This window comes from Epinephelus fuscoguttatus, linkage group LG4, assembly GCF_011397635.1.
Source record: "Epinephelus fuscoguttatus linkage group LG4, E.fuscoguttatus.final_Chr_v1".
In the NCBI taxonomy this organism is placed as follows: domain Eukaryota; kingdom Metazoa; phylum Chordata; class Actinopteri; order Perciformes; family Serranidae; genus Epinephelus; species Epinephelus fuscoguttatus.
Genome location: NC_064755.1, coordinates 46,354,212 through 46,367,529, shown reverse-complemented (window position 1 = coordinate 46,367,529; position 13,318 = coordinate 46,354,212). Strand labels below are relative to the sequence as shown.

The window sequence follows — 13,318 nt, the reverse complement described above, 5'->3', positions numbered from 1 at the left end:
CACCTACCACCCACAGGGTAAATGCCTACCTCAGTAACTGCCCCTCTGCATTGAGCTCTACTAAAGAAGGTAAGTTGATACTGCCACCTTGTGGATAATCTATTAATAACCCCAACTACTGTCAGTTCATCAGAAGGATGCGACTGCTGTGAGTCTGTTAGTTGGTCTATAGTTATCAAGTGTCAGAAGACAGAAGAAAGTGGCACGTCTTCTTCTTCTATTCTTCAAATATCCAAATATCAAAACCCAACAATATTATACTGATATGAAACAGCTGAGAATTGAAAAGCTAGAACCAGTCAATGTTTTCTAGAAAGAATTACTTTAGTTATTCAATAATCAAAATAGTTCCTGATTCAGCCTCTGTCAGTGAACTAGGCTAACTGGTGAATCGCCAGATTGTTTCAGCTCTATGCAGAACAAAACAAACAACAAATAAAAATACCCCTGAACTGTGTTAAAGGTAGATCAATAACTTAAATAAGAGATAGATTATTTACCTGCCTCAGTCCATCCCTTCACCTTTCTTAACAGTTACTTCACGTAGAAAATCTCAGACGACTGATTAATCTCAGAACAGTAAAGTCTTGTTGCTCCACACTGCACAGTGATCAGAGGCAATTTGCATAATCTGTGGTGGACAATGTGTTTACTGTCGCCTTGCAGGTCTTTTTATTCAGCACCTCGCCGGTGTGAAGCAGATCAGCCGCGGAGCTCTCCGTGTTCCTGTTACTTTACAGGGAAACATAATGATATAGAATTAGCCTGCAGGCTTCCTACCTGCCTGACAGAGCAGAGCTTCCTCATTAAGATGAGCGGAGGCAGAGAACAGATCGGCCTTTAATCTGCTGCATTGTTCCTCCGACAGGAAGAAACTGAGTGTGTGTGAAGGAGAGTGTGTTAGTAATCACCATTATCTGTGTGTGTGTGTGTACATGCAACAAAGTGTGTGAGTAAGAGCAGGAAATCTTTTATGGACTGTTGGTACAGGTAACTTGAAAATATATTTGTTTGCTCAGCGTTGTGTGTGTTGATGATGATGATGATGATGATGATGACGAGAGAGACAAATGGGAAGGCTGTGTTAATGACAGTTAACTGCAGTGTGTTTTAACTGACCCACTGTCTCGCTAAGAGCTTCTTCCTCTGTGTTTGCAGATAAAGCAGCATCAGTCTGATCTGGAGGATGATCTGTGATACTGCAGCTCAGGTATGAACTCTCACACTGAGATACTTTATAAAACATTAAAGATGAGGCAGGTATTTTATATTGTATATTTCCTCTATTGTCAGCAAATGCTGTTAAAAGGTCCAAAACTAATAATGTCTCATTCCTTCCCTTAATACTTTCTGACTTCCCCACCTTGTCTGCAGCAGCCCCGGGTCCATTGGTCCCTACTGAAGACAACATCTTTAAAAACTGCAAACAAAAATATGGTTTCATTTTAGTCACATCAGCTAACTCTACAGCCTCTACAGCCTGATCTCATTCCCAACTCATCAAATACCACCACTTTGTCAGTGATCTCGGCGTCCAATACCATCACACAGAGGCACTTTTCATGGTGGTATGATACACACCAGGCGGCAGCAGTTGTTAACACAGCAGGCAAGAACCAAACTCGTCAAATACCGCCAATTTGTCACAGGATGTCCATGTCGGACACTGATGCACATGGGCATCTTTCAAGGCATTATGAAATACACCGGCTAGCAGCAGTTTGTCAATGCCACCTGCAACTATAAATTTGTGGTGGTATGATACGTACCAGGTGGCAGCAATTGTTGATGTAGCGGGCAACAACTGAACTCGACAAGTGCCACCATTTTGTAAGTGGACATCAGTGTCACACACTTGTACACAAAGGCACCTTTCAAAGCATTATGAAAGACACTAGCTGGCAGCAGTTTGTAACGCGGCCAGCAACTATAAAGAGCAGGAAAGTCTGCATAGGGCAGGTGGAAGGGGTGGTGGATGGGTCAAACAAACTCCAGATTTTCACTCGGGTGCCCAGGTCATTTCCCACGTGAAACCAAAACTCAGCTGAGTTATTTTAATTCAACAATGTAGTGTGCTAGTATGCATAACATGCTATGGTAGTGTGGTCACATGATGCATGCCACATGACGTTAGTAAGAACCATACTTATTTTAAGCCAAGCCCTGACGTTTTTTTCTAAACCTCACCATGTGCTTTTGTTGCCATAACTTAAATAAATGAAAAACAAAGTGTTTTATGTAAGTTGTTGGTTTATTATGAAAAAGAATGTATGCGTAAAAAGGCAGAAACTTTCTATGAAACAATCCTAAATTCACATGCTGTCTCAGAACATTCAAAACAGATTCAGGATGGTACCTAGGGCATCACATGTTGATGTTTAGGTCTACTGACAAAGCAGCAGTGTTTGACAAGTTGGCATGAGAATGTGTTGGGCTCTATGGGTGGCAATGTTGGTTCTTTGGTCAGTTGGTCGACCACTTTTGTCCAAAATATCTACTTTAATCTAAATGGATTAGAATAACATTGAGCACAGAAATTCCTAGTTCTTAGAGGATGAAACCTACTGACTTTGGTGATCATCTGACTTCTAGCACCATCATCAGGTCAACAGTCTGTTAATTTCCTGAAGATCCATAGACATCTCGTTTCAAACTCCTCTCCTGTTCTCTTTCCAGATCCATCCAGAAACAGAAGCTGGGATCGGCAACAGCTGGGATGGAAGACGCTCAGAGGAGGTGTTGGCAACATGAACTGCATTGACCTGACTCTCTTCCACCCCTGAATCTGTGTCTTACCTGTCTGTCACTGTCAGTTTGATTTTATTCTGCTGCACCATCTCAAGTTCTGGATTCCAGTCGACAAAATCTCCAATGTGTTCCTGGTACATCACTGAATCTGATGCTCCCTGCTAACATACTGACACATGGGACAAAATATTTGAACATTTAAACATGAAGCACCATGCCGTTACAATTTCTAGAAGATTTCAGGTCACTGTTGATTTTAATTACAGTAATTTCAGAATGCTATAAATCTGACTTGTAGAGGCTTGATACTTTCTGCAGACCAATTATTAATAACAGTGAGCAATATATGTAATTCTTTTTGGTTTTGATGTATTAAAAATTGATAGTGTACCTCCAAAAAAGCATTTAATTCATGGGCTATATTTAGCAGTTTTTAGTTCTTCTAAGTTATTTTATTTTAGTTCTCATTATATTATATTATATTATATTATAGAAAAGGTGGTGTAATATTGGCCCCATTTATTGCTCTACCCTTGCTCCACTGTTGAACCCCCATCTGCCTGAATAAAATCAGTGTGGCAGCAGCTGGCAGCTTCTTATCACACAGTTTATTTTCATTATTTTATCATTAGGTGTAACCAGATGTGTACAGGACGGCATTATACGGCTCTGTGGAAAGGGTTCAGTGAGCACAGTTTTATGACTCTCTGGGTAAATTACACTGTTTAATTCACTCAGAAATTCAGTGAAAAAGTGCGAGACTCTGACAATTCCCTGAAATGAAGATGAAATCTGAATAAAAACTACATGTTAAACATATAAATGGGAAGATAATGGGAAGAATAGCTGACTGATTTGTGTAAATGCTAAATTGACTTGGTTAAAGTCAGCTTTACCTCTCAGTTTTTGTAGATGTTTGGTTCAAGTTAGCTGCTAAAACAGTTTGTTTTAGGTTTACCTAATGATTTAGTTCAGCAACTAAAACAATTTGGTTTGGGTTAGCCAGTAGTTAACTACCCTAAAACAGTTGGCTTTGGGTTAGTCAGAAGATTAATATTAGGAGAGACAACTGTTTTTTAAAGTTAGGAACAGTGTAGTAGAAGAAAACAGTTCAGTTTATCTGCTAAACAATGTGTTTAGCAGATAAACTGATTGTTTCAGGATAGTAGATACAACAGTTTGCTATATGTAAGCTGAACGGAACAGTTAACCAACCCAAACAGTTGGTTAGCTAAGTCAGTTTAACAGAAATAACAATTTGGTTAAGGTTAGCTAATGGGTCAGTAGCTAAAACAGTTTGCTATATGTGAGCTAACGAAACAGGTAAACAGTTGGTTAGTTAAGTCAGTTTAGCAGAGATAAGAGTTTAGTTAAGGTTAACTAATGGGTTAGTAGCTGAAAGTTTGTTATATGTATGCTAACAGAACAGTTAGCCAACCTAAACAGTTGGTTAGTTAAGTCAGTTTAGCTGTAACAACACTTTGGTTAAGGTTAGCTAATGGGTCAGTAGCTAAAACAGTTTGCTACATGCTTGCTAATTTAGCTCCTGGAGAAGGCAGTGTTGTTGAGGTTAGCTGATGGGTCAGTAAACTATGGCATCAGTTACGCAGAGCAAATTGTTTGGTTCAGATTACCTTCCTAATCAGCAGTTAAAAACTTTGGTTCACATTAGTTCAGTAGCAGTTTGATACAGGTAAGCTAACGGAATAGTTAAATAGAGAAATGAGTAGTGTATCAAAAAGAGAAAAAAGCATGTAATTTATTTATTTATAATTTATTGATTTGTTGGTTTAGGTTATCTCACGATAAGTTTGGCAGGTAAAAATATTTAGTTCAGGATGGATCAATTAAAACAGTTTAATTCACATATGCTAACAGTTTAGTAGCTTAAACAGTGTGCTTCATGAAAGTTACGGAATGTTTACCAGCATAATTGGGTTGCTTACAGATAAGTGTTTCAGATTATTTTTCGTTAATGTTAGCAGCTTAACCAGCTTGATCCAGGTTAACACTGGGTCAAATGCTGCCCTCAAACAGGGTCATGTTTACTGTGTCCACAAGAAGAGTCAATATAAATACCACCCTCTTTGTTGTTCATGAACTTGATAACGTTGCATACTTGATACATCCATATGTGTCCATACATGGACTACTCTGCATATCAATCCGTATGTGTGCATGTTTTCTGAAATCTTACAGATACAGACGAAACAGAGCAGTACCATCGGAGATCGTAGAGGCAGTGTAGTGTAACGTTAGTTCAGGTGAGATATTACTGTAGGAAATGATGAAGACATTTAAAATATGGCGGAACGGAACAAATCTGAAATGAAAAGATATATCCGTCCACATTTTGTGATGTATTTAATGGCCTCACAGACCACCGCTGTCTACCTTGCAGCCTCTGTTAAAAGGTACATTATTAGGCCCACAACCTCCTCCACTGTCACCTTGTTTGTTGTTGTCTGAAACTTCTGAGTCTGCCCTCTACTGTTACCTATTGGCTGTATCTATGTAATCATAAAGGACGCATGGAAGGGAGTATAAATGAGCCCTTACCGTGACTACTTTAACACCAAGGATATCTGGTACACAGTTTCCTATGTGGTAACCCCTGAAGGCAGCACTATTCAAGGCTCTATAGTTAAAGTTTTAACCTTTGTTCAATCAATGAAGAAGAGGTCAGAGATGAAGAGTTGTCATTAGCTAAAGACTAAACTGAGGTCATCAGAGTTGAATGTAAAAGTACCAAAAGGGCCATTTTACAATACTGGAACCTTTGTGACTTTTATGGCATAAAATCAATGTGTTTACAACTTAGCTTTCCTACAGATGTCCATTCAATGCAAAGTCTAACTCTACTGCAATGTGTTTGGGTTTGCATTGACTGGAATGTCAGATACAGGCTACTATTTGTTTTTCACTTTTGCTTGTTGTCAAAATGGCAGTAAATTTAATGATGCATCTGTACAACGGCAGCCGTCACTTTTGGCTACAGAAACATGGCCTTTTCATTTTTCTCTGTACATCCATCCAACGCTTAGATGTTCCTTGTTATCTTTAAACTATTGGCCAGACATTTGGTATGAATGTTCATGTTCCCCAGAGGAAAATGAGAATGTTGTTGATGCCACCCAAACCCCTATGTTTGTGTTTACACCATGTCCACCATGGTTAATGTATTTCCTGTTTTGAGTCATGGCACCACCGTTAAATTTTACTTTAAATTTTTCCTTTGCAATGTTTTCAAGAGTAAATTTTTGGCTGAGACACAGGCGATGTGAGGGGATGCAAATGTCAGCCTACGTCACCACAGTTCTCTGATGTCCGTTTGGTGTGTCTGGGCCTTTATGGTAATCATGTTTCTTTCATTAGATTTTGGGTGACTGGTCTGATGGAGAGCCAAGCCACCAAACTGTTGTCAAGTCAAATCAAGACTTTTCCTCTACCATGTTTACCCAGCTGGATGGACAACTGTGACTGACTGTACATATGTTTAAAGCATTCATGTAAAATATTTGTTGGTTTGAAAAATGACACTTGAAAATATTTATGTGTACATTAGTGGCTCTTTATACTTGCACAACATTTCAGACTTTTAAAAAAAATGTTACTAAGACGTTTTAATAGGAAAATCTGTAACTGCAGGTACAGAATCATTTTGAAAACACTTCATTTGGCTTCACTGTAGTTTCTGCTGTTGGTGCTTATGTGCTTGTCCTCAGTGCTAAATGTAATCTATTTCAGTGTGAGTGTAGTAAAGGTATTTTTCATAAAATAGATGTGTGATTGGAGCTTTGTGCGTAATGATCTTATGATTCTGTGTTTATGTGTGAAGCAATTTCAATTATTATTTTGGTTTAGTTCAGTACAAAAGTAATATTCAGTTTTGTTGCTCCATGGAGGCCAATAGTTCTTTCTTTTCCAAAGGGAGTACAAAGGTCAAAGGTTAGGTTTGGTGGGAATTTAGTGTCTTGCTAAAAGCTGTTTGCTTCTGTTTTTTATTACAAATAGGTCTCTATTATGCTTAAAATCTGTGTAAACCAGAAATAGTTGAATGCTTTAATAACAGGTTCACATTTTCAGACAGCCCCTTTAAAGATGGAATGCCTTGTGATTAACATATATCTTAAATATATGAGGAAATACGGAGAATAAACAAACAAATAATATTCTGAAGTTTCATAAATGTTTGAAGAAACACATAAAATATTGAACAGCAACAATTAAAGGTATAGTGTGTAACATTTGGGTGGATATATTTGTAGAAATGGAATATAATGCCAATTATATCTACATACGGAGGGGGAGTCATATCTACATGAGTCAGCCATTTTGTCTATACAGTAGCCTAGAATGAACAAACCAGCACTGACTCTAGATAGGGTAATTTCGTTTTCCTGTCAGCCACCATAGTTAGCGGCCCATCTGCAATGATCAGCGCCAGAAAGACACAATTTTTCTAGCATAAACTGCTTTATTCAGTTTTCTTTTACCAGTTTTAGTCATCTGGCTATTTTGTTTTGGAGGAAGAGACTTCTGAGGATAATTCAGCTCCAGGTGATCACCTGGTCTGTTTGTTCTGAAGAGCAGGAGACCTCTGCAGATTATTCATTTACTTGTTAAAATATCTTGGACCATGGACCCTGAATGAATTCTAACCGGGAGTTCATGTTTGGCACATGGGAGAAGTTTGAGCTGGTTGCAATCTGTCATCTCTTTAAATCATACACACTGCTCCTTTAAAGGAACAATGTGTAGGATTCATAGGATTTATTTATTTTTAGATTGAAATCAACTAAAGCTCCTGCTCAGAATTCCCTCAGTAGTTGTTCAGAAGGTTTTTACCAGGAACTGAATTATCCACAGAGGTCTCCTCATCTCCAAAACAAATGGATCACATCATTTAAACCAGTAAAACGCTGAATAAGACAGTTTCACGTTACAAATCAATGTTTCTTCGACGCTGTTTGGCATGTTGACAACGACTGTCTAGTACCTGCTAATATATGCTCATCTTTCTTCTCTGATAACTTAAGATCCAGATGTTCAGGAGATTTTTTACCAGGAGCTGAATCATCCACAGACCTCTCCTCCTCTGTAGCTCTCATACATGCTAGGCACAAAGGAGAAGATTCATTTTATTGCAATCTGCAACCTCACCACTAGATGCCACTAAATCACATGACTGCACTATAATTAAAGAAGAGTAACTTTCCATTCAAGCTGTGCATAATATTATATTGTGGGAGTTTTAATTAAATCAGTAGAGCCTTATCATGTATGAAGAGTTTAATCACAGTCAAACACTGGATCACATGTTGTTGACTGAAGCAAAGCTCTCAGCTCGTGTTATTGATTCATTAGAGCCAGGACAACCTTTGACACCATGTCTGTTTGTGCAGTGCATGCTGGGTGAGTGGCTCTGAGCAGTGGGCGTGCACAGTGACAGAACAACTGGTTGGATGAGTTTTGGGAACTGAATGAACAGGCTGCAGCAGAGAGGTGTGCTCACACAGAGGTAAGACTTCTCTTACAACAAACTAGCGTGTCCACTTTCCACGTTAGTGCATTTTCATTTTAGGAACACTGTGTGTGTGTTTGGTCCATATTTAATCAGTCAGGATCAACATTTATGCTCTGATCTTTTTCTTTTTCCATGTCTTCTTCCTATTTGCTGTACTTTTCCTGCAGAGTGAGCAGCTCAGTTTCTCAGTCTTTGGGCTGGGACGCCTCTTGTGGCCTTTTGATGTGCACGAGGGTCATGAATTTGTTTACATTTTTACTATAAAAGATCTATGCTGCTCTGTGTTCTAGAAAATAAAATATCCCAACATGTCAAACTGACATTCACAGGACAGCTTGACAACTCTAATCCCTGAGATCATGAGATTTGGGGAGAAACACGGGATGAGAGTCAAAGTACCTTGGACTATAGTTTGACTGAGAAGCACAGAGCTTTAATCTGCTGCTCCACCACTGATTGTTAAAAAAAATCAGTGAAATGGATTGAACAGATTTTTACAACAAGATTCAAATATGTGTAATGAAATACCTCAATTTAATTTAATTTTGTTTGATGCTTTTCTGTTTATGGGGTAAGTTATAATTAATCACAGACCGTATGTTTATAGCGTGAGGATGTCGATAGGCTCTGTAGATAATGTGTATCCTGCAGTCCACACTGACTGAGATGCAGCAGGAACTTGTTTGTTTGCGCTCAATAAAAAACCTGCTTCACACAAGAAGCAACCAACTGAATCAAACTTCCAGCTGCTGCTTGTATAGTTTGAATTTTCATGATTATGGGATTAGCTTAAAGGGAAACTGCACTAATTTTACACATCACAGTGTGTTTCCAAGTGTTAGGGAGCACCACAGCATGTTTTAAACGTAGTTTTAACCTGAACACAATAGGAAGGTTAACTGAAACTAATGATTAGCCGTCACCTCACTCCTCTTACGTCTGGCAGCACTTGTCATGGTGGCATTGAGGGCACATCCCCATGAAATTCATGACATAAAATATGTTGATACTCAATTGTCATTAACTGTTCTGTGGTGTAATGCCAGCCCAGACACCAGAAGAAACTGTTGGCATTGTTGCTTTGGCTTCTGCAAACCACAAATACATTACATTTGCACGTTTCCTATGTGTCATGTTAACGTTACTATAGTGACATAGTATATAAGCTGACTTTGACATTATGAGATAGGGGGGATGGTGGATGGCGTGTCACCTAGGCTAGATGCCTGCCAAGCTGCAGACCACTGCTCAAGATCAACAAACAACAAAACGTGGTTGTTTTTTAATAAGTCACTGCTGTTTTTTCCTGCGGCTTCGTAGCCCCCGAACGCAGGTGTTTTTTTAGTGACTTGTGGCTGTTTTTCCAGCAGCAGGTAAAGTGCCACGAGAAATGTTTTTATACTGAGACACTGCTTCATAGTGCATGAATGCATTAAGAGACCTGGATACAGTGTTAACGGCAGGACACCGTTCATTACTGTGAAAGTTGCATTGTGGTGATGAAGCCAAAAAAGCTGTTTCCGCCCAGGTATGAAATAACTTGGAGTTGCTTCCACATCAGTGGGCCGATAGAGCAGGGACTACTCACAGTTTAGCGCTCCGCAAACTTGAACAGGAATAAAATGATTTAATTATGTGCCTCTTCAAGATGGTCCCAGTGTTATCGGACCAAACTGATTAAATCCTGATAATGGAACAGGTCATTTTACAGGGGCTGTGATGTCTCTTTCCCAATGTAAGTCTATAGGAAAAAGTCTTTTTGGGCCCAACGGCATCACCACAGACTCGAGAGTTGTAATTCCACTGTTCTGCCACTATGAAAACTTGGCTTCAAAGCCCAGTGCGCTTCCTGGGGCCCTGGGATAGTGGCAGGAAAAGCAGCGGGGGGTTTTTCTGAGACATCGCTTTGTGTCCTGCAGGGATTGTGCCCCCAGAATCAGAAGCCCATTCTGGCCATTGTGTCGTTCGTTGAGACTGTAAAAGGTAAAGCTCACCTGTCCACACCTGTCCAGCAGATCATGACGGCAGCAGAGCCCAGCCCTCTGACCACTCATGTGCTGAACACAGGAGACGGCGTCCCGGCAGCCAGAATGGCCCTCAGCTTGCACCAGCTCGACTCCAAACTGATGATCTGGAACATGCTGAGTGTCGGGTAAAATACGTCACTGTTGAAACTTCAGGAAGCAAAACATCAGAATCTCTGAATTTGTAAATGAGCATTAAACCTTTCTTTATTTATTTCAAGTTATCATTTAAACATAAAACTTGTTGACTTTGTCTAGAGAGAAGTTTGGGGGGTTTCCCACTCACTTCAATGCAATATCACAGCATGAATCAGGTGATTACAGGAACTGGAAGAGCATGTTGGTTTCCATTTGCACAGCACTTGCTACACATCAAATTACCCCTCTGACAGACATGATGTGTCTTGATGGATGCACTGTGGTTGGAGGTCCACAGGCCGGGACTGACTCTGACACCAGGATGAGGATAGTTGTGTTTAGATTTCAGTCATATTGAATATTCTAGACACCACAGGGGCCAATTGTGACAAAACATGAGGGAGATATACTGAATTTATATTTTGAACATTCAAAATTAAAATGAAATCTTTGTCAGAGAATATGAAGAACCTGAAGGAGGCAAGGAAGAGTTTTTCTTTGTTACTAAGAGAGATTTTAGGAGAGTGGAGATTAAAGTCTAAAACAGAGTCCTTTGAGCTTTTGTGAACTTTACAACTCAGCAGTTTAATGATTTTTAGGACAACAAACGAAGACGGACGCTGCTCGGGACTCATCAGCCGAGAAGCTTTCAGCCCCGGCATGTACAAGCTGCGCTTTGAGACGGGTTCATACTGGGACAATCTGGGTCAGACATCCTTTTACCCATATGTAGAGGTGAGCTGTTCTGACCTGTATCAGGAGATCACTTAGAAGCACAACATGTTTTACATTATTCAGCTGGTGTTTGTGGGCGTGCTGTCAACAAAACCTGTGATTTCATTTGTAGTCCTAATCCTTAAATGATCATATTTGAATACTTGCAGGCAGTTTAACTGCAACATTTGAATTTTGATGCATATTATTAAAAAAATACTTCACTGCTGAATTATGCTATGAATAAACACCAGATTTATATATGGTTTCAGCAAGCTGTTTGATTCTGTTTTTAAAGCACTAATGGAAGAATAGCTGCTGAAAGGAAGTTGTTTTTAAAGTTATAGGTTGTTTTTGTTTTATCCTTAACTGAAAAATCATTGCCGACAGATCCTATAAAAAGACTCTTTGTCTTACTGAAGATGTAAATCTCCACAGATGGCTCACAAATATAAAGTTTCACTTTAAGAAGGGCCAATGATATAGCCGACCAGAGCAGATGGCTCCTGAAGCTTTCTGCAAATGTCAGCACGGTTAGGAGGAGTCCTCAGGCTGATGAAAACACTTTGGATGTGCAGTGATCACCACAGGGTGTCGCCAAATCAGACAAAATGGACAATCATCAGGATTAACACTTAGACATGTTTGTTGTCATCAATTTAGACAACAGTAGTGTGTACTTTGATAAATGATAAAAACAACACTGACTTTTACTCGACGATTGTGACACCACAGAGAGATGAGAGCTCATCATTTATCACACTAACCAAAGCAAAGATAATGTGATTTGTAATAAACGTTGTCGCTATCAGTTTGTATTAATTATGTGTGTGTGTGTGTGTGTGTGTGTGTGTGTGTGTGTGTGTGTGTTTGTTTCCAGGTTGTGTTTACCATCACTGACCCTGAGCAGAGATTCCATCTGCCTCTGCTGATGAGTCGGTTCTCCTACAGCACCTACAGAGGAAGCTGAGAGCTCTGAGGACGACCAGCTGCAGCATCAGCACTCTGCAATCAGACAGACAGACAGACAGACAGACAGACTGAAAGAGAGACAGAGACAGAGGAGATTTATTTACATGAATCTATGCAGTCTATTTTTTTTTTTGTCTTTGGCATAATTCTACATTTTTGTAAATATACATCAGTTGATTTACAAATGTTATTTTGTGAAATATTCCTTTAACACTTCACTTTGGTCCACTTAAGAGGACATTAAGTTGTTTTAGAGTTACTTATTAAATGCATATTTAACATATCTGTTTTTTATGTTGCATATTATTTCTTTCTACAAACCTTACATCTTTGGAAAAGGAAAAAATTTATTTTACATGAATGCAAACCTGTGACTGTTTTTCATTTCTCACTTACACTAATATTTAAAGTTTTATAGAATCTGTCATCTGTATCAAACAGTATGAAACAACTGAAAATACAACTGAAATTATTAGTTGAGTTAGCTTTCTTACAATGTATTTTAATAATCGATCAACCATTTCAAGAATTTTTGAAGCAGAAATGCCAAACTTGTTCTGTCTGCAGCATCCTCTGAAGACATGTGCTGCTTTTCTTTGTCTTACATGATAGTTCATTAAAAATCAATGTAGATTTTGGGCTGTGCATCAGAAAACAAGCAATTTGAAGACCCTACCATAAACTCTGAAACTGAATCGTCATGGATGATTCTCACTATTATTAACAGATTAGTTAAATAAACGGATGATTAATCAGCAGTGAGAATAACCGTTAGCTGCAGGCTCTACTGAAAAATGTTACAAAACATACCTTTAAACAAAAATAATTTCGCTGCAATATCATTGTCCTGTTTCTATTAACTTTTACTTGTTTTGTTTCATCAACACTTTGTGTGTTTTCTACTCACAAATAGTAACATGTATTTAAAATATTTCAATACCTTCCATAACTGTGAAACTATGTAATTTCTGACATGTAGCCGAGTCACATCAGTGCTTCGCTAACACTTAGGTGAAGCTGAATTTGCGCACAGCAGGAGAAAGTGCCTTTCTGTCTCAGCCAATCAGAGAGAAGGTGTTCTGTGAGGACCCAGTGTTGGCCTTTCTGATGCCTGAATGTAATACAGTTATCATAAAATCAGTTAACTATTAAATCTATTTATGTGCAGTCAATTTGAGGAATATTTTGTTTTTTT

General features: G+C 38.9%; 2 protein-coding genes across 4 annotated transcripts in view; both read left to right on the top strand.

Annotated features, from left to right (window-relative positions):
* Positions 1-6,309, top strand: part of LOC125886835 (RNA-binding Raly-like protein) — a 67,682-nt gene extending 61,373 nt beyond the window's left edge. Inside the window, exons 7-8 of the mRNA XM_049573167.1 lie at positions 1,159-1,210; positions 2,677-6,309. Of these exons, the coding sequence (XP_049429124.1) occupies positions 1,159-1,197 (39 nt within the window). The 3' untranslated portion in view covers positions 1,198-1,210; positions 2,677-6,309. The remainder of the gene's footprint in view (positions 1-1,158; positions 1,211-2,676) is intronic.
* Positions 6,310-8,171: 1,862 nt separating this feature from the next.
* On the top strand, positions 8,172-13,297 carry LOC125886836 (5-hydroxyisourate hydrolase-like). Of its 3 annotated transcripts, none has more exons than XM_049573170.1 (4): positions 8,172-8,269; positions 10,288-10,427; positions 11,037-11,172; positions 12,032-13,297. In XM_049573170.1, exons 2-4 carry the CDS (start codon positions 10,294-10,296, stop codon positions 12,119-12,121), a joined length of 360 nt encoding a protein of 119 aa, XP_049429127.1. In that variant the 5' UTR covers positions 8,172-8,269; positions 10,288-10,293; the 3' UTR covers positions 12,122-13,297. The 3 variants fall into 3 exon arrangements, with proteins under 3 accessions (XP_049429127.1, XP_049429126.1, XP_049429128.1); XM_049573169.1 differs by having other exon boundaries at positions 8,183-8,269; positions 10,291-10,427; XM_049573171.1 differs by having other exon boundaries at positions 8,220-8,269; positions 10,195-10,427.
* Positions 13,298-13,318: the final 21 nt, after the last annotated feature.

Coding starts and splice junctions, on each gene's coding strand:
- LOC125886836 (XM_049573170.1), top strand. CDS start 10,294: ATGACGGCAGCAGAGCCCAGCCCTCTGACCACTCATGTGCTGAACACA. Junction 10,428..11,036: donor TGGAACATGCTGAGTGTCGG/GTAAAATACGTC, acceptor AATGATTTTTAG/GACAACAAACGAAGACGGAC. Junction 11,173..12,031: donor CCTTTTACCCATATGTAGAG/GTGAGCTGTTCT, acceptor GTTTGTTTCCAG/GTTGTGTTTACCATCACTGA.